Here is a 21,475-nt window from a genome sequence, read left to right on the forward strand (position 1 = left end):
AGGCATTTAGCATGCCATATAGAATTAAGAAGAATCATTTGGTATAATTGTTTTTGTTGCAAATACGTTCGTAAAGCTATTTGAAATTCATTCTTCTGAAGTATCTCCAATATATTTTTCTGTAAAGTGTTCCATGTGAACATAACCTCAACTCCTTGATGAAAATGAAACCCAGACATGTAGGAATTATTCATTTAGTGCAGTTCGCCACAGCAAAGGAAAAATAACGCAGAAAAACCATTGAACAACTCCAAAACATATGTATTCTAATTTTTTTCTTGCTTTCTGTGTCGGTTATGCTATGCTCACACTTGTTGCCATAGCAACTGACTGACCACAACGCCGCTAATGTATCAGGATGCAACACCAAAAAACATGCAAACATTCCCACACAGAACAGAACATTCAGTCTGTTACAGTTTCATGTTTTCAGGCTTGCATGAAAACATTATTAATCGCTGTGTTCGATTAGCTATGCCTGTGGTAGCTAATTAGCAGCACATTAGCAATGTGGTAGCACATTAGCAGATTAGAAATGTAAACACCTGCACTACTGATGAGCTGTTGGAGTTGCAGTGTGGGTCGAACTGAACTGCTCTGGACATCTACCTGGTAAGGTTGCTAAAGTCAAGCTAGCATAACTGACCCACTTCCATATCCCTCAGTTTTTTTTATTAAAACCTTTTCCTGACCTTGTTATCTAGTTGTCGTAGTTTTGAGAATTCGTATCGACTCGCTGCATCCCTTTTCCTTTCATATTATTACGCGCACATTTAAGATTTGGCGTTACGTTGACAACACTGAGGTCCTGTACATGCCCAGTTTGGATGTGAAGATGAGTTAACTGCGGACCAGAGGGGTGGTGTGTGGTCACATGCATAACTTTAATCTGTTAACAGGCAGCAGACATGTAATCAAACTCGCTCCCTGTTTGTTGCTATGGACCCAGCGGTGCAATCAGCAGCCTTTTGTGGCCTCTAAGTGCAAATGCCAGCCTGTTGATGTGCAATCAGCCTTTACTTTGTACTAAGAGGGCCTCTCTGTATGATGACGAGTACTTACTGCCATCACGTTGGCAGAGTGAAATTCAATGCCTCCATTGGTATCTGCGCTGTGTATAATCAACAGGCGAGCACACAGGCTCAGCACTCTATCTGAAAACACACTGCTTTCAAGACGCTGGCTCTGGCCTTTCATCATCTGTGGCCTCTGAAAGAAGAGACCCAGACGGGTGTAAAACAGCTCCTTGTTGTCAGGCCGCTGATGCTTCACCAGCTCTCTTTGCAACACCTATCATTCCTGTGCAGCAGACAATGCGCCGTCCCTTTCTGTTTCTGGACCTCATGCTCACCTGCACTTCAACCTGCAAACCCATCAGGCTCAGGCAAAATTTTTTTAATCATAACAGTGTTGTTGCTTTTAGATTTCTTCTTTATGTTGATGCATCTTAGGCCAAAACTTTTCCTTCACCTCCTGCACTAATCCCTTCATACCTCCAAGGGCTTTGAAAACTTTGGGTATTAGTTACCTGCTTCATCTCCCAACCTAAAGGCTTTGAACAGTAGCTCAGAGGAGCTTTGAATCGAGGTGAAATATGCTAAAAGATGAGGCTATACCATATATCTTTCATGTTTTCTATTCCCTCTGTTGGTGACTGACCTGTTTGAACCACTGTTGTCATCCATGAAATGTTACTCGGTAAATCACTGTAAGCGAAATTAAAAAGCTCAGATCAAGATAAAAAATTTACCAGCATTGCAAATGCAACAATAAAATGTTAAATAAGTAAATTAAAAAGCATTTAGCACCTAAATCAATCCATGAAAACACCATTGGAGTTTCTGTCCATTGGCTTTAAAAATTTTTATAATTTTCTAAAATATTTTCAAATGAAATTAATCAAGAATAGAAATTTGGCAGGTTTCTATCATTCCCATATAAAAGCTGTGTCGGCGTTGAAGTTATTTCCAAGTGAAAGTATTTTAAGGCTGTACAGTTTAAAATACAAAGATTATTTTAAGAATGTGTCCATCTTAGTTAATTAGAACAATATTAAAAATGTTAAGTAATTCAATGTAAAAACAGCAGAAGTGAGTATAGAAAGTATGTAGGAAAGGAGAAAAACACACAGATTAATAAATTTGTTTAGGTCAGTTTATCTTATGTGATGACGAAATGATACATGGTTAGGAGGACAGAAGGCTGTTTAGTTAGAAAGCAGCGCCGCATAATTATAACGACGCATTGTAAGAGTGTAATCTGGTTAGAACGGAGAAATGTAGTTCCAAGTGGGATGAACAATGAAAGCCTCTACATTGCAGCCAGCAAGTCTTTCCTAAAGTTTCACTCGGTCTGCTAAAACTTCCCATTTTACCTGTTTATCCCATCTCAGGTCAAATGAAACCAGATCAGACAATAATCCTCTCACCGTTTCTATTCTGAGCGTGTTATTTGCCTGTTTCTTTGGTCGGGGGTATGTCAAAGCTCCAACGACAGCACTGCTGAGGGCCTGAAGACCTCAGGATTAAATCTGGATTTTTTTTATACCTTTGAAGCCGCCCTTTGCCTCTCGTCTGATCATCCCTCCTCCTGCAGGCTGCTGAGCTCTCTGGAAGATCTGTTACTCTGCTCTGGTTGAAAGTTTGGAAACTTAGCAACTCCTACACTGAGCTTCTCTTCACACCAGCAACACTGACTGAAAAGGTCACGCTGAAAAGTTGTTCACCTCGCATTTCCTCAGGTTGTACCTTCATGTTGTCATATATGTATATAAATATATATATACTGTGCGTGTGCGTGTGTGTGTGTGTGTGTGTGTGTGTGTGTGTGGGTGTGTGTGTGTGTGTGTGTGTGTGTGTGTGTGGCCATGCTTTCAGTCGGCACCGACCTTTCCAATGTAAAGCGGCTCCAGTCCGGTGTACTCCTCCAAGACGAAAAATTGATTCCACACCCATCCTCTTTTCACCCTCTGCAGCAGCGCAGAGCTTCTGGTATTTTCCTCGTCTCCTGATTTACCCAGGAGGCCTTGAGGCAGAAGGGTCAAAATGCAAAGGGTCACTGGGAGCAAAAAGCAGTCCGCAGTGGCTGGAAGATGCACTTGGACCCCCATTGTGAAACGCAGCGATGCTGAACAGGCTTGTGCTGTTCACGTGTTATTTCCTCTTATTTTCTGATTCCTGCAGCAGACTTTCTGAGGAAAGAAAAGAAAAGGAGAGGACAGATGAGTGTGCATCATTTTTATTTTTGGAAGCCTGTGGATAAAGCAGCCGTCCTTTTATTCAGCATCAAGATTACTTCTCCACTGCTGAGTTTTTGTTGGGTTGCCTGTGTGTGTTTGAATAGGAAGGGATCCTGTTGAGCCCAGTAAAGTCGCACAGAATGGAGGAGAGAACACAAAGAGAGAGAGCAGAGCGTTCACCTGCTGCTGAGAAAGGAGCGGCTGATTGGTGTTCGCAAAGTTCTGCTTCCGGCACGAGAAGGAAAAACGTCAAAAATACAAGTTTATATCAGGACGTACATTCATCTTGATCAGCCATCCATTCATCCATCCACTATTTACTCATTCGTCAGTTTATTTCACTCATCCAGCTGACTATCCATCCATCCATCCATCCATCCATCCATCCATCCATCCATCCATCCATCCATCCATCCATCCATCCATCCATCCATCCATCCATCCATCCATCCATCCATCCATCCATCCATCCATTTTCTTTACACCCTTGTCCCTTAATGGTGTCAGGAGGGTTGCTGGTTCCCATCTCCAGCTAACGTTCCGGGTGAGAGGTGGGGTCACCCTGGACAGGTCGCCAGTCTGTCGCAGGGCAACACAGAGACACACAGGACAAACAACCATGCACACACACACTCACACCTAGGGGCAATTTGGAGAGACCAATTAAACCTGACAGTCATGTTTTTGGACTGTGGGAGGAAACTGGAGTACCCGGAGAAAACCCACCATGCACAGGGAGAACATGCAAACTCCATGCAGAAAGACCAGGGCCGGGAATCGAACCCAGAACCTTCTCGCTGCAAGGCAACAGCTCTACCAACTGCGCCACTGTGCAGCCCAGTTGGGAATTTAATCATTAAAATATTTTTGTAGGATCTCTGTAACCTTTCCAGGCAACGTGAAACAAACTGACGTTAGAAAAACCGCCACCAGATTTCGTCCACTCTGTGACCAGGAGGTTTCATCTTATCTGAGTTGATCAATGGGAGTGGCAGCGTTTGCTCGGACGGCAGGGGGGATTGTGCTCCAGTCGGCCTTCAGGGCTGGTTTCACCAAACCTCTGGCTCAATCATGGCTGCTTGCTTAACTTTTAAACCCTCCCAGTGTTCCTGTTCAAAATTTCAAACAGTTTGCCAAATTCTTAATGACGCCTACATTAACAGCTGGAGAAAACCTGCCAAAATGCTGCTGCTGCTTCCCTCCAGCTCTGGACAGTCGGTCTTCACAAGGAGCCACACTCCTTTCCTCCTTCCTCCCCTTCCTGTCATCAGCAGAGGTGCGCTCCTTCACACCTCGTGTAATTGGCCCGGGGTGTGATGTTCTGAGACTGCAATGTTTCTGTCAACACTCCTGTTCAGCTGCACTCGCACCATGTTCTACAAGCTCCCTTCAGTGCTGCACGCTGCTCATTACAAGAATGCTACCTTTTTTTTTTCTAAACTTTTCCCTCTATCTCAGCTGTAAGGAACCCCTCTGACTCTGCTTGCGTTTTAAACGCCGTCTCCATCCACTTTTCTCCTCAAATCAAAGGGATACTTAAGACCAGGGAGGTCAGCTCCATGGTTTTCTACCAGGAGACGTTATTGATCGGTACTTTCTCACTAGAACTGAAACAATCGGATTAATCACGATTAATTGATAAATGAGATAATCCCCAACGTTATACTGAACACATAATTGCACAATCTGATGTTTTGTAAATAAATTGTCTTAATGGAAACATTTTATGTTACTGCATTTTTGGCACTAAAGTGTTTGCTTTCTTATTTAAAAAATGAATCCAACTGTTCATCTGCATCTTTTAACGTATTCCTAATTTTGTATAAATAATACAAAGCTTAAGTGGTAAAATGAAAAAGCTGTACAATATGCCATTTTTAAAAAGTGTGATTAATCAATTAATCATCAGAACAATTAATTAATCGTCCGGATAATCGATTAATCGGACTCTATTAATCGGATTGTCAGTTGCAGCCTGATTTTCTACTTTTCCATATGTTTCTTGTTTATATGTATAAAAGCAGCCTGCTTCTCGGTTTAATGAATTTGAGAGGAAAAATAGACAAATTTATCGGCAGAAAACAGAACAAGGGGCGTGAAAAGGCAGCAAGCGGGAGGGCAGAAAGGAAAGTTTGGTCCTCCAAAGGAAAAGAATGAAAAGCAGACTGTTTGACTCATGGACCGACTCCATTATGTGTTGTAAAAGAGAGCATTGTGCTTCTGTAGAGTCTCTGAATCACCAAACCCAGTTAATCATTGTGGTGGAGGCACAAAAGGCAGCGAATGGTGGGAGGCTTGGCTGCATTGTGAGCGGGCGCCTGGCCAATGTGTGTGTGCGTTGGTGTGTGTTTGTTGAAGAAAACTCAGCTTAGCAGGACGACTGACCCTCGACCCGGCTGCTCCCTTCGTTTTCAACCCATTCATGCCGCCTGGTCTCCATTATGAAGTCCCCGCTCCGAGCCACGCCCAGGGAAAGGTCGCGACCTTCACCCAGGACGTTTTGCTCCGTTTTGTAAAGCTTAATGAGGCGGCGTGCGAAGTAAAACATTTCACAGTCCTTTCTCCTGGTAATGTGATGGTATCTCGCTTGTTTAAGGAAGCAGCTGCTGCACAAGCCGCTGACGGATGACAGACGGGATAAATAGGGTTCCTACGAATAACGCATGATGCTAGGAAAACACGCAACACGCCATCATGTTGGTTAAAGTCGATATCACTGGAGATAAATGAGTAATTACCTTATTACACCGCAAAAACACAAAATCCTACCAAGTAATTTTGGTGTAGTTTGTAGTGTAAATACCTTAGTACGACGAAACTTACGACAAGAAATACGGAAGCGGCTCCACCAGAACATCTTGATGCCTGCAGACAGCTTTTGCTGTTTTAACAGCTGCTCTTCTGGAAAAGCCTAAAGGATCATCGATCTGGAGGAGAGTAAAGAAAACTCTGTTTCCAGCTTTCTTTTATTTGCCTTTTGTTGCATTTTCTCTCCTTCCTTCCTCTTGACTTCCATGTTCTTGTCCTTTCACCCTCACTTCCTTTTTTCTTGCTCATGCCTCATCTCCCTTCCTTTATCAGTCCGTTCTTTCGTCCTCATTTTTTATGAATTACTTCATGTCCTTCTTTACTTCCTTCCTTATTTGCTTCCTTCCTTTTTTACTCCCTACCTTTCCAATTTCTTTCCTTCATTCCTCACTTCCTTCCTTATGATTTCCTAGCTGATGTCATCCTCTTCTTTCTTCCTTCTTTCACTCTTCCCCCCCCTCCCTCCGTCCTTCCTGATGACGTCCTTTTTCATGTCCTTCCTTCCTTATTCCCTTCCAACCTTATGTCCTATCTTCATTCCTTTCTTCCTTTGTTCCCTTATTCCTCACTTCCTTCCTCATGACTTCCTTTTGCATATTCTTCCTTCCTTATGTCCTTCCTTCTTTCCTCCCTCCTTATGACTTTCTTGCTCATGCCTGCCATGAGCAAGAAAGTCCATTCTTTCTATCCTTCCTTTCTTACTTCCTTCCTTCCTTCCTTCTTTGGGTCCTTTCTCCATTCCTTCCTTTCTTCTTTCCATCCTTTTTCATGTCCTTCCTCCCTTCCTTTGCAGTCTTAATTTTGTTTCCTTGTCGTGTCCTACCTCTGTGTTTCTTCACTTCCTTTCATTTCTCCTTCTCCCTTCCTTCCTTAACTCCTTTCTTTGTTCCTTTTCAAGTGAACATGTGGAACTGGGAACTCTGGAAGTTGAATCTGGAAAAGTCTTGAACCTCTTCATCTGCAGGAATCCCTGGACAGTCGGTCACATGAAAAAGTTTACGACTAAGACGAGTTTTTTCCCCCTCCTGCCTTCTCAAGAAAAAAATAACCCAATTTCAAGTTGTTATCTAGAAAACGCTGCAAGAAAAGCCACCGCGGCAAAGGAGGCGCAGAGCCATCCAATTTGTCGTGCGTTTGTTTTGAAATATGAGAAAGCCCTGAAAGGCAGAGGTGTTTATCGAGACGGAGGAAGAGTTTGAGTGACAGCGGAGGAGGCTGTGATTGTCAGGGGGGGAGCAGCTGGCGTGAGAAAATGACGGGCCATATTGTTGTATCATCGCACTCCGAGTCCACCTGCTGCTCCATTAACTGCGATCTGTCAACAGCAGACTACATCAAACCGCCGCGACACCAGGGAGAAAGGTGAGCTCTGCTTCTGAGGGAGAAAAACAAACGGCGAGCGAGCGGCACGGTTCAGCTGGATGCGACCCGCTCCACCTGTTGGGAATAATGAGCCGAAACCGGCGCCATCCCTGCGGTTGCACACATGAAACTCGGGTTGATCAGAAATCAAACATTGGCAACGTGAGAGGTCGCCACGACGACCGGTTAGGGATCAGGAGCTCAGATTGTTTTGAATAATTCATGTTTGTCCAGCAGAATTATAAAAATAAGGAAGTAGAGATGCTGCACTGTAAAAACACAAAAACTCACCAAGTACTTTTGGTCTAGTTTATAGTGCAACTATGTTGGTACACTTGAAATAAGACAAAATTAACTCGGATAACCTTTGAGCAAGATTATAGGAGCTTGGCTTAAAGTCAGTAATGCCTTAATATTAAAAGAAATGTTAGTTTCTTTGGCAGTTTCTCAGTTTTATTTGTATTTATCTTTAAAACATGTAAAATATGTCAACAAAAACAAAAAAACTAGTGAAGCTTCAGAAGAGCAAGGATAAGTTATAAAATCTTTTTTAAAAATGTATAATAAGGTGAAGTTTTGATATTTTAATGGAGAAATCTTTGAAGTTTAATATGTTTTCACATTTAATTTAGTTGGTTGAGTTTAAATGTGAAATAATTATTCCTAAGGTTTGGTGAAGCCTCCAATCTCTGTGTGTGGCGGGTCTGTTTGGGTCCGTCTGCAGCCTGATGGAGTGTTGATTTCACACCAGCCATGTCTGCCTTGACTTAACCTCGGCTTCTAAAGAGAAACCTCCCAGGACGGAGAACAGCGCCCTAAAAACTGGGCGGGTCCATGAAAACTGGACCCGCCCATCATGGAGGGGTGAGACGTCACGGCCAATTTGTTAACCACAATTGATTTTGCACGGGGGGTCAGCGCAGAGACGGCTATAGATCTGAAACTAAATGCAGAAATGTTACTTTTTTTAAAGAATTTTTTCTGTTTTGACCATTTTTCTTAAACCAGATAAAATGTAATTATGGTGCAAATGTAAAAATCAGCTAGAGGTCAGTGTTTCCTGCTATTACTGTGCTATTTAACAGAAAAGTGGCTTAATAAGGTGTTAAAGTGTTTCCACTTCATGTTTTGGAAGAACTCAAACATTTTGTGCAAACTAAGAATCTCTAAAAATGCTGCGACACCAAAATAATTATCACATGGAGGAAATGAGGACTATTGGAAGTAAAAGCTTGTTCACACTTCCATAATGATCAGGACCATTGTTTATCTCTGAAGTATTAAAGTTTGCTTCCTTTTTTCCTTCAACTCTCACTTCCAGTGATTTATTTAAATGTTCAAGCGTTAGCAGACGTAACTAGCTGCAGCTAGCTGGTACTTTCCTTATGTTTTTGAGGGCCGTCGTATCTTTTTCACCTCTAATGAACCGTTTTCTGATAAAATGTACGTAAAAGTTTTCTCCCGTTTCATAGAACTTTGTGGCACAGAATTTTGTGCTAAAATTCGAGTTACTTAATAATTTTTTGGCGAAGCTGTTGGTGTTTCAGAGAGTTTGTTGCTATGGCTGACCTAAGATATTTTCTAGAAAAAACTGACAAATGTTGACAGTTCCTTATTTCTGACCTGCAGCCGCTCTCAAAAGTGTGGAGATCCCTGGTTTAAAGCGGAGAAAGTGAAACATTTTTGACTTATAAAATCTTAAATGGCCACAATACGCCGTTGTGGATATTAGGTAATTTTGTGAAATTCTGCGTTTTGTTGTGAATTCCTTTTTGGTTTTTCATTTCCGTGATCCCGACCCGTATTTCTTCTCCACGCAGAAGCGTTTCAGTTTGCTTTCTGAAACATAAGTAAAGTTTGATTGTGCAGTTGCTTTTCCAGCTTTTAATGAGCAGCAGTGCCTGTGGACCGATCTGGGTGAAGTCGTGCAGGTTCTGTGGTTTTTAAAGTGAAGGGTCCATCCCATCGCGCCTGGAGGAAGGACCCAGTTTCTTATCTGGCTCTCAGGGCGGGAATGCAGCCTTCAAAGGCAGAGAGCATCCTGACCAACATCACACGCCTGTTTGTGTTGGTCTGAATCAGAGTTCAGAACGTGCCCCGCTCTGTGTGTCAGCCTTCTTATCCTTGCCCCCCCAGGATCGAGGCGCTGGCTTTGAACCGGCCTCTCTTAATTGTGGGGAGCTCCCGGGGCTTTGGGGTCGTGCAGCTGTGCACACCGCAGCCGCCGTCCCCCTTCCTGCGGTTCGTTTACTGCAAGGTGTTTCTAATTACCCGGCCCTCCCTCTTCTTCTCATCTACCCCTTTTTTAATATTTGTGCACCAGTTGGGTTTCTGAACCGCAAACCTGCTGCACATTTTGTCCAATTAAACATCTGTGTTGCTGTTTAAGACATCTGTTTTCGCCTTCCCCTCCTCTTTAGGGTACGTTTACAGTAGATCTAAAATGGGAGGCCATGATGAACGTTTCTGGAAAGTGTCCTTCAACTTCAGTGAGGTATTTAAAGCTACACACCTTAAATTAATACTTTGTAGAATAACCTTTTGGTTGGGTTTAAGCTCCTAAAAAGGAGCACAAGAAACTGGAGAAATGTCTGTCTGTCTTGCTTTCCATCTCTCTGTCTGTATATATTGATTTGGTTCTCTCTAGCTAGCCATCTCTATATCAAGTTATCTCTCTACCTCTTTCTCTCTTGTCCTGACTGGTACCTTTGTCCAGTGTAATCCTTCATTATCATTTCTCATTAATCAGAACATCTGTAGATGATGAAATCCTCTAGAAAAGTCAAAGTTAAAATCAAATCAAAATCTGTTTTGATGAAGTCTTAGGATATTTTCCTACCTGATAGTCCAGTAGAGTCGGTTTGATTAGGGACCAAAGTAGCTACATTTGCTACATTTTCAGCTGCTGTGGTTCATTTTCAAACGGCACTGTGCCAAATTAGCCACACTAATTCAAAAACCTGTTCCTCTCCTCGCCTGTGGGGGCGCTGCACTAAGAACTGCTGAAGGAAACGATGCTGAAGAAGACTGAGCACAACTTCTGGTTTTACAAAATGCAAATAAAAATTTTGACAGTTCTTTATTTCTAACCTGCAGCAGCTCTCAAACGTGTGGAGATTCCTGGTTTGTCATTTATTTTCATATTCATATTTTAGCGGTGGTAGCTATTCCTCCTGCTAGCACTAGCACATTTATTTTGGTTGTATTTACCCACAATGCCCTGCACTGTAGTCCACTTCCTGCTTTTGGAGCGGTCTCCAGACCATTTGAACCGTACCAGAGTTCACTTCAACTCAGTCGAGGTTTTTTAGGGGAACCAGAGTTTTTCTTTTGGTCTGATTGTGCGTCCACACTCTAGACTAACGAACTGGAGTTGGATTTATTGGACTGAACAGAGCTGGTGTGAATTAAACCCCTTAGTTTTATTGTATGTAGCCAGATAGTTACAGTTTCTAGTTTACAGCAGTTTAAATATTCATATTAAAGACGGAAAAATTTTAGAAATGATTTATCAAACTCTTATTTTCTGCATTAAAACTCTCTTTAAAAGAGGAGTGTCCAAAGTTTAGAGATCCACTTTAGTTCAGAAATAACAAACTGTCATCATTTGTGTATAAATTAAATTACACATACTGGCATTCATCCCTGCCACTGGTGCATAGAAGTGATGTCACCGTTCATAAGCGTCATCTGGAAAAGTTTGGAGTCTGTGTCACTAATTAAACAGCATTACGTTGGATCTCCTTGGAAAGAAAAAGGTTCATGTCCCCTTAAAGCTCTTTGTCAGACGCTGCAAATGTCAGTGAAGATATCTCAACCCGAAGCCCATCTTCACCGCCCTCCCCTGATATGATAATATCAAAGAAGCGTCTCCGCGCTCCGGCCGGGGTACACATGCCAATCCCGTACCTTATTTTCTTCCTTACAAGACGGGCTGTACTTTAATGGGTTTGACAGTAAAATGGGAAAAAAGAGAGTCCTCATTTTGGGAGAGTAGAACCTTGGCTCAGACTGAGGAATGAGGTCTGAATGCCAAACGACGCTCCGTAAAAGGCAGATACCGACGCTTGTTTGAAGACGCAAAAGTGCAGACGTGTTCAGAATTAAAGCCTGAAACTTTCCAAAGTGCATGCAGACCTCTTACTTATCTGCAGATAGTTAATGTCAAATAAAGCAAAATCATCAGCATCTGTGAAAAATATAAAAATGAAAACAAAACTCAAATAATGAGTCAGTGGCTTACCGCTTTTTTGATTTATCCTCTGCTAGTTTTTCTTTCCTCTTCCTTTGCCTGAAGTTTCTCTTAAAGGTATGAAATGTCTCTTCAAGTCACCTTGAGTTCATGCTCTGCCTTGTTGGCCTCGGTAAAGTTTCCCCTCTTCTCCATCTACATATAAATAAACGTGCATATCCTCATGCTGCCTCTACAGCGGCTTCCTGTGCACTCTCATCTCGGGTGTTGCCAACCTGGGGACCCAATCAGACTAAAGGACCTATTGTCCCTCTCTTTTACAATCAGCGCGACGACCTCCCCCCACCCCCCGGACTCCGGCGTAATCCACCAATCTCCCACCACGAGCAGCGGAAAGAGGAGAGGAGGAGAAAGTAGATGGAGCGGAGGGAGGGGAGTGGGATTGACAGCAGGGCAGGGGTGAAATTACAGCGAGAGGGGAGGTGTGGGGTGGAAAATCAGGCGAGCTTGGGACGGAGGAATGAGAGGAGAGAAGCTCTAGGTGGTACTCAGGGTTATGATGGTTTTGGGTTTTTTATTATAGGTCATTTTTATTTCTTTACGACTTCTTCTTTGTCTAATCCTGTTTGTTTTTAGCACGTGTAAGGCTGGAAAATAAATCAGTAACAAATATCAGTAGATAATAGATCTGATAATAAATTTATCTTTTCTCTCTCACTCTTTGGTTACCTAGCAACTCACGCTTTCTGGTTACCTAGCAACGACCTGTTGAGTAACTTGCGCAGCAACAGTTTCAAGTTTTGCCGCCGTGGGTCAGAACTGCTTAAAAATAAACGGTATGGAGTGAAAACTGTGCTAAAGGTCACACCACCAGATATTTAAAACTAAAAACAAATCAGTTGTTATTATCGACAGTTATTGATATTGACTGATATGAAATGATTATATCGTGATAAGCTTTTCAGCCATATTGTCCTGCTCTACCGATAACTGAGATTTGGTTTTGGATTGGGAATTCTTGCCAGTTGGTGTCAAATCATCTCCATAGAGCTTTATTTCTGGGGGATGCTTGATGTTGCATACAAATGTTGTAGTTTTTCAGAAGTGTGAAATGTATTTTCCAGAAAGAACTATATTCTTGGTTTTGCTTAATTTCAAGTAAGAAATTAAAATGTTCTAAACTTTTAGAGACTCAGCTGTCTTTTAGTTTGTTTACTTGTGTTATTGTTAGCTTGGTAGTTTATTAGCTTCAATATCTTCATGCTTTTATGCCTGTTGGGCTGTGTATCTGTTAGCAGTGGTAGTTAGCTTCAATAGCCTTTAATCTGATTACTTGCTATCTTGTGTGTGTTACCGGTTTAGATTTTGGCTTGATTAGTTGTTAGCTTAAGTAAGGATTAGCTTGTGTAAACAATAGTTTGAGTTGCATTTAGCTTGAATAGCCACTAACTTCACTATTTGTGATCTTGCATAACTGTTAGCTGGAGTGGAAGTTAGCTTGAATAACATTTGTCTTTAGCAATTGTTAGCTTGTATAATTGTTACGTTAACCCTTAAAAGTCATGTTGGCTTGTGTAACTGTTAGCTTTTAGCATTAAATTCAAGTGTTTGGTGGAGTTGCATTTAACCTGAATACCTATTAGCCGTCTAAATGTTGCTTGAGTAGCTTAAGTCAACATTAAAATTACTTTTAGATCAGACTTTTCTTCAGATTTTTCCAAGGCTACCTTTACCTTTAAGCCATGTCTGAATTTGAGAGTAGCTTTTACCTGCATTATTTTTGGCCACTTCACTATTGAAAAAAGCATAATTAGTTTTCCAAATCTGCAGAAAAAGCCTCAAATATTAGGTTCAGACCAAAGCACAATAGCCATACTGGGAGATTAGTCATGGAGATCTGATTCTTGTTGAGCTCAGAGGGAGAAAATAGCATTTCTGCTTTAAAGCAATCATGGAATTAATGCAGCAAAAAAGGGGTTTTCAGAGTCAAGTCCTTTGCAAATTTCTCCACAGGAGGAAAAGGATGATGAAATTGAAATCATTTTGGAGATGTACTCAACCATGTTTAAACATAAATGAGATTTTTATTCCACAATTTGTTTCTCAGGCTTCTGTTTTTTTAATTTTTCAGAATTATTTCCTTGACGCCATAAAGTTGCTGCAGACACAAACGTGCAAAGTTTCCACACTGGGATGACTTTGCCCTGTTTTTCCACTCGACAGCCCATTGACTCTCCTTAATCTTTCTGACAGAGTAATTTGGTGTGTTGTACAGCTCTAAAAATACAGATGAAGGCTGTTGTCGCCCACTGAGGCAGATGGTCAAAAGGTTGAGCTTCTCCATCGGTTCAATATGTTTTTCCTTTCTCCCACTCTGTCCCTTTCAATAAGTCCTCTTTCTCATTTGGCAGGTCATTCTTCTCCACATTCGCCCCACCCTCCCGTCATTGCGGCCCACCCCGTTGCCTTTGTCTCTTTGAAGACCTGACTGGTTACCAATCTGTTTGTGAATGCTTCACCGGAGCCCCCTTTAAAAAAAAAAAAAAAAAGAGAGAGAGAAAAATAAAAGCAGGGGGCTCCGTCTTTGTCTGGACCGTCCATGCAAAGGGCGGCATTGAAGCTCATTGAACGACACCTCCCATTACTGCGGCGGAGAAGCTGGTAATGATTAGCAGAACAAATTGAACCCATTGGACTCGTGGAAGCTCCTCTGTCAGTTAAGTCTTTTATAGTTGCAGACGTTTGGAAAACAAGTCCCTTCAGGCCTCGGCACAAAAGCTTGGATATGGCGTAGAAATAGATTGGATACACTTGTGTTCTGCATGTTTCTGGACTTTGGTTTGGCGGGATGTTTTAGGGACACAAATACGCCTCTTCTTAAGTCGGTTTATAAAGGCCAAACTTGTTCCGACACCTACAAGAAGATTTTATCGCAACTCCCGACAATCGAGTGAAAAAGCACATTACATGCCTGTTAGACCCACATGGAGGTAATGATTGGTTTACAAGAAGTATTTCACTTCCTCTTATGTGTGACATTAGAATAATACTCCATGCACACTGCAAAAACACAAACTCCTACCAAGTATAACTTGGTACACTTCAAGTAAGACTAAACTGACTTACAAGTAGCTTTTCTACAAGATATAGGAGCTTGTTTTAAGAAAATAATAACTTATTTTTGATATAGCAAATTCTAGTTGACATGTTTTTCACTCGTTACAAGAAGTTTGCCAATTGAAGTAGTAATTTTTCATCACTATTGACTTGAAACATGCTCCTGTATATAACTGGACATTGGCTCAATGTGTAGTTTCAGAACTTTGGAAATATATAATCCATTCTGGAGTGATGATGTCATTAGCTGCGTTCCCATCGACCAATTTGACATTTCAAAAATAAATCTGCTTTTCACCAATTCTGAAAAAAAAACACAGTCGTTCTTCATTTGATAAAGTTTTGTCGCTAAGATGAGGTGGTTTTTGGTTTATTTTTAGAAAACTGCTTTGGAAACGCTTCTTTTTGCATCACACGAGTCACATGATCAACAACAGGATGTTGCCACTGGCGCAAACCATGAAGAAGAAAACAGGAAGTTGAAAACAGATGTAATTGCGTGTGATTTTAATAGTTTTTCTTCTTTAATGGAAACATGGCAATTGCGAAGTTGTGTTTTTTCAACGTTAGCGGAATATTGACAAAGTTTTGCACCTGTTACTAATGGAAAAGAAGCTTTACTTCTCATCCGTTTTGGGATTTATAGCAGGTTTTGAGACGTTTCAGTCTGGTTTGTGAAGTCATCAAGGTTTTCTTTCAGTGATTTTCTTTGTTGTGCAGTAGGTTGTTCATCAAAATGGGGCAGTTATTTTTTAACGTAAGACCAGTTTGTCTTGGGTGATTTTTTTCCCTCTTAACCCTTGGCAGTCGAGGTCTAAATGGCCGTCCCAGTCTCTCTTCTCTGTGCGTTAGCGCTCGCTATGAAGCCATGTAGCGATAGCTAGCAAAACTACTACTACCCCTGCACACACCACAAACTCTAACACACTTATAGTCTAAAAAACCCATTGAAACACTCTTGGTAAAATCCACAGCATCGCTGCACCCTAGTCTCTTGCCGTATCCAAATCCCCCCCCCCACTCGTCTCTCTCCATGTGTCTCTGTTCTACCTAGCAACAGACCGTCAACACATTTTCATTGGTTGTTACGAAAAGTGGTACATTTAGACCCCACAAAATAAGGCGGAAATGATCAATCTTATTTCTGGCTTTATTTTGAAGTAAATAACCACAAAACCAATATAAAAACACCACTTTTATGAAGTCTGTTGGACAGTTCTGTGCTGTCCAACAGAGTTGAAATGAAAACTCTGTATGCGTCCGTGTTATTACGAAGCCTTATAAATGCGTCACATGCTTGTACGCCGCACGGTGGGCGGCGACTGCACCGGGTTAATGAATAAACAGATTATTGGAAAGCTATTTTCCATTTCCATGTAAAACTGTTGGACAATCTGAAACATATCTCTGTGACAGAAACCGAAGACGAAGCAATCTGTGGGTAAAAATCTTTTCACAGCACTATAAAACCTCCCTTTATTGCCAGGACCTGCATGAATTTTGAACATTTCAGAGACGTGGAATAAGGAGCCAGTAATTTATTTTCCAAATCATAACTTCTCTTTACCTGCTGAACGAGCTTCCACCGGCCCTGGGCAATAAAAGAAGAGCTAAGAGTATCAACAGGAGTTAGCAACCACACAATTTATCGCAGAAAGGCAACACCCGGCCTCTTCACACCCTGTATCATGTAACAGACTTCAGATGGAATAAGCTAAACAAAAGTTAGCCAGTCTCATTCGCTGTATCTCTTCGCCACCAAACCACCAAGAGGGAAGAGCATAAAAGAGGGTTAGGTTTCAGAAGAGCAAGACGAGAGAGCCCCAGAGAGAGGGAGCAAAGCCTCCATGTCATCTAAGATAAGAGCAGCAGCTCTCTTCCCTTCTGCCCAAGATTAAAAATGGCATGCAGCAGAACAAGCCGGGGTACAAAGAGCTACTCTGTGTCTTTGGGATCCACAGTTGGGGCTTTTCATGTCTGTGTTTTTGGCTGAGAGTTGCAACAAAGGAAAATTAGATTGGGAAGTCATTGCATCTTTGTTGATGGAAAAGCCCAGAAGAAAACAAGTAAAGTTTCCGTAACCTTTACAGTAATTGGTGAAAAGATAAATATAACATGGTTGGCCTTAATTGTGAAACAGCAGCGGTGCCACAGGGCACGCATGCTATTGTTTTTTTTTTTTAATTCTCAAGCAACTGAGAGACGCAAACACATTTGTAATCAAATTTTTAGCACTAATGTAAAACAATGCATATAGGCGTTGTCTCATTAAAGTCGGGGCTGATGAGATATTTCATCTCCAAAGGTAGAATAAAACCTCAGCATCAGACGATTTGTCAAGAATTTATGTTTCTTCCATTGGGGTAATAACCTTTAAAAAAGAATCGGTTGCATCTAAAGGGCAGCCTCATCAACACTGTGCTCTTTATCTGACCACACCTTTAAACAAAAGAAAATGATTTCATATAATTACCAACAAAATAAAGTTGTGCTACTGTTGGATCAGGGTGATAGTTCAGTTTTCTATTACAAGAATTGCTTTACATGCTGTTAGGTTTTGTTAAAGAAATAAGTATAAAACATACAGATTGCTGCATCTAACAACAAGTGGTTTACGGAGAGAGTTGCTTTAAGTATTTTTACCATCATTACTTTCTTATAAAACTGTTATCTGTGCCATAAAGTTGAACTATATCAGTTGCTCTGCATTACTGCTGCCTCTTGGCCGTGACTCATTCTCGGCTTGATATAATCTCAAAATATATTTTTCTTGTGTGCAGACAAAGAACCTCGGTTAGAAAAACTGTACAATTTACTTTAGGGCAGCACAATATGTTGCAAATCTGCTGTTAAAGTAGTGTTTATATCTGGGAGAACTGCCTGGACTGCAGTAAGAGTTGGCTAAGGATTTAAGTAGCAGGGCTTCAGGTGCTCTGTTTGTGGTACAATTGTTGCTTAATGCAGCGTAAAACGATTTAAAAAGTGGTGAGGCGGTCAGGTCATGGGTATTAGCCTGTCAACTTTTAGTGTTAACAGTTAGCTGGAGTAACAACCTCAAGTAGGATTTAAATCTCTTAACTACTCACCTTTTAAAATTAGTTTTTACTTCCAGAGAGCATTATAGTTTTTATCAGTGATTGTATATGTCAGCTTTATATTTCCTGATGGACCGTTACAGTACATTGATTGCCTTTGGTTTTTAGTGTTTCATGCATAAACGAATGAATGAAAGTAGATGTTAGCCAGTCAGTTTATAGTGTTAGCAGGTGTTAGCCTAAGAAACGATAAGTTCAAGTAAATGTAATCCTGGCAGCTTTTAACTTTAGCATCTGTTAGCTTAAATAACGATGAGGTTGATCGGTTGTTCACCTAAATCACAGATGGAGTTTAAGTGGAAAATGGCTTCTGTAACAATTAGCTTAGAGAATGGTTAGCTAATTGTCTATTTTCATTAGCTTGTTTTTGGTTAGCTTATGTAGTGGCAAAGAGCGGTTTGCTTAAGTTGCTACTTATTAGCTTAACTCTCCCATGCGAAGTTCATCATTTGGACTGAAGTCGGTCTGTTTTCTGCAGCAGGTAAGATTCTGACATGCTGTCACTGAAAATGTATATTTTGTGTTTCTTCATAAAATTTGACTTGTGAGATCTTGACAACTCTGAGTCCTTTTTATCACAACTCCAAACTCTGGTGTTTTTGTTTTTTTTGTCTTAAAAGAGTGACCTTTGACATTAGCTTGGCTTGGCTTCGTCTGACCCGCCCCCCCAGTTGTGCTTCTGTCTTTGACAACCTTCAGGATATCATTTACCCTGCCGACCTTTTCACCGTTTCCCCTCTCATGTCTGCGCGCCGCCACCTCAGCAGGGTTATTGACTTTCTCTCCGCTGCGTTAGAGTCCGCCGTCGGCGTGCGACTGGTGGAGGAGCCGGCGCCGTGACACGAGGCGGCGTTCTGTTTAGGATAAAAGGCTCCCCGGGCTGTTTGATGCGGTATTCCAGCGGGGATCGGCTGGGATGTGGCCTTGATGAGCTGACAGGAGCAGAGGAGACGTGGTGCCTTGAAGCGGCAGGACCACAAACCTAAGGAGCAGCACATCTTGCTCTGATATTTACCCCTCCCTGCTCTGTCGTTTCTTATAACCGCTGCGCTGCTCTGTTCCTGTGACCCCCATCTCTGCAGCTGAATCCCAAATGAAAGACGGGAGTTAACTTCTGAAGCAGCGCAAATGTTGTGACTGATGCAAGCAAGAAACACAGATTAACACGAAACGTGTTTGAATTATTAAACTCTTCCGTCTGGTAAATTATGCCCCGTTTCATTATTTAAACGCAACTAACAAAAACAATTAAAGTCCCTGACAATGAAAGCTAGCAACCCAAGATGACACGTTTTAACCCCTTCAGGGAAAAAAACACTTATTTTTCCTCCATTTCGTCATTAAAATAAAAGGAAAAAATAATTTTATGCTCATAAATAACATAAAAGTAAAAAAATGAAATATGAAACTAAAAACAAGCTATAAAATGCTTGTAGATAATTTTTTTCTCTTTGCATGGTAACACTAAATAATTAAACTTTATATCAAATTGTCTTATTTTTTCTGCTTTTACTTTTTGTTGTCTCAAAAAAGAAATGGAGCCAAAGTCCTGATGACCACTGGGTTGGACATTCTGATGATTTACTGATGGAAAATATTTTAAAAATAGCTTCAAATACTATCATTGGAAATATTTAAAATTATAAAAGTAATTATTATTAGGCTACGAATGCACTTTATATTTTTGATGGAAAATGGACACTTACGCTTGCCTTATTGGATGACAATGAACTACGTCGTTGGTCAATACGAAACTAATCAGTAACAAAAATCATTCAAATGACAAAATCCCCATTTTGTTTATGGGTTTCAGCCCAGAATGCCAATGTTCCGGTGGATGTTGGGTCTGAAAGGGTTAAATCGGCCTTTGATTCGATTATTTTCAAATGCAGAGTCATTTTTCCATCTTGTGTCTCTCAGCGACATGGCTTTTGTTCAGCAGTACGCGCACGTGTCTCATATCATCAGGTCTGACTGAGTCCCTACCCCCACTTCCCTGAATCAATAGAATAACAATTAGGGGGAGTGTTCCCGCTGCGTTGCATGTTTGGTATGCGGTTGGGGTGCATGCATCGGCTGCCAGAGTTAACCAGAAACAAACACACCGAGAATAAACGTCTCCTTTGTTTGGTAGTTCAATTCTGATCCGGCGATCAGACGGGGAACTACACGTCCAAATCCAAAACAAGCCCGTCTTATCAGAACCGAGGATTCATTTAGAAGCTGCAACGCATGAAAACGTCTCTCTCCAAAACCCTGAATCCAAACAGCCATTATATTCCTCCTGTGAAACACGTGCTGCGCTGGAGATGGAGCTGTCGCCCGCAATCTTGGCCGGCTCCTCGTTAACCAGCGAAGCATGAAAAAATCAATTAGGACAGTTATGAGGTCGTCCCTCCACCTGCGGGTCTGCGGCAGCGCGTTCGGTCTGAGAATCATTTTACTCCTCCGTCACCTGGCAACTAAAAGCTTCACAGGACCTGCTCACCTCCAAAGGTCCTGCATTCACAGATCCTGAGCAGTGTGGCTTGACTCGCACAACCCGGAGGTAAAACTTATGCAGTGAACCCTTTTACCAAAGAACACGACTTTCTCATTGTTGCACTTTATCTGAAAGGCTACCCTGATGTTTCCTTTGACAAGGTGCTGCTGATGAATAGAAGGTAGGTGTTTGTTTATCTCGGGTTGCTTCCTGCTTAGGGAGCAATAAGTTGGACGCCCTGGATGATGACGGAGAGACGGAGGCAGAAGAAAAGATGGTTTTCCTAAAATCCAGCTCAACACCAAAACGTGTTGCTGCGTCCCACCGCGTTGGTTTACACCTGCTACTTGGAACAGAAAACTGTTTGATGTCCTAAAAGAAGCATAGAAACTCTGCAATCAATTCAATACTGCATTAGGTTTTGTTGAATTTTAATTTCAAATGTGAATTTTGCACGTTTACTTTCATTTGGATTCCAACTGCTTCTAAAAACGGACAAGAGTTTTGTTGTTGACTCACCATCAAGAAACCACTTGCTGCATTTCTTGTTGACTGTGAAGGATGCTCTACTAATGCTTTTCAAAAATGTACAGTTGTATAATTATGCATCTGTTTGCAGCCATTTTTACGTGTGAGTATAAATGTTGTGTTGCCAGCAGCAGCTTATTTGGATTTAAAGTGGCAGGAGGCCCTAAAACAGCTCATTATGACTAAAATCTTATTATCTGAGAATGATTTTGAACATGGTTTGTGCAGAGCACAGACAGACTACCCTTTTTGTTTTGTTTTTTCACGGCTGCCTGAATGACCCAATTTCAATCTTTTCACCCAAATAATCTGATTTGTGCCACTTTCAGATTTGGTGCTAAATCAATTACGTATTTTTTTCAGGCATCTGCAGTTTATTTCACACACATAATTGTCTGATTTTGCTTTTGAAGAAATATACTTATATTTCTGCAACATATTAGCTAAAGTTTATGCTAATTTCAGCATAATGTCACCGTTTACACCATTATTATTATTTTATTAAACATGAAAGGTTACATAAAAGTTTGTGTATTTATATTAAATGAAACGCTTGTTTACGGTGCTCCCTCCCTCCCAAAATAAGCAATTGTCCTGTTTCATGTAAAATTTTTCCATCACACTTTTTCCTTCCACTCAACTTTCCTTTATCA

At 41.3% G+C, this 21,475-nt stretch overlaps 1 protein-coding gene and 1 long non-coding RNA gene across 3 annotated transcripts in view; one reads left to right on the forward strand and one right to left on the reverse strand.

The window, feature by feature from the left end:
• The window catches only part of LOC103456701 (uncharacterized), a 172,848-nt gene that overhangs the window by 36,011 nt on the left and 115,362 nt on the right, over positions 1-21,475 (forward strand). The window lies entirely within an intron of this gene.
• LOC103456703 (cadherin-20) overlaps positions 1-21,475 on the reverse strand; it is a 97,558-nt gene that overhangs the window by 28,067 nt on the left and 48,016 nt on the right. The window contains exons 1-2 of one of the 2 annotated variants that reach the window (XM_008396411.3): positions 11,652-11,960; positions 2,888-3,190 (exon numbers count right to left, since the gene is read on the reverse strand). In XM_008396411.3, coding sequence (XP_008394633.2) covers positions 2,888-3,109 — 222 coding nt within the window. In that variant the 5' untranslated portion in view covers positions 3,110-3,190; positions 11,652-11,960. Of the gene's footprint in view, positions 1-2,887; positions 3,191-11,651; positions 11,961-21,475 lie in introns of those variants that run through there. The other variant, XM_008396410.3, reaches the window with a different exon arrangement.

This window comes from Poecilia reticulata, chromosome 20 (assembly GCF_904066995.2).
Source record: "Poecilia reticulata chromosome 20, P_reticulata-male-v2, whole genome shotgun sequence".
NCBI classification, from domain to species: domain Eukaryota; kingdom Metazoa; phylum Chordata; class Actinopteri; order Cyprinodontiformes; family Poeciliidae; genus Poecilia; species Poecilia reticulata.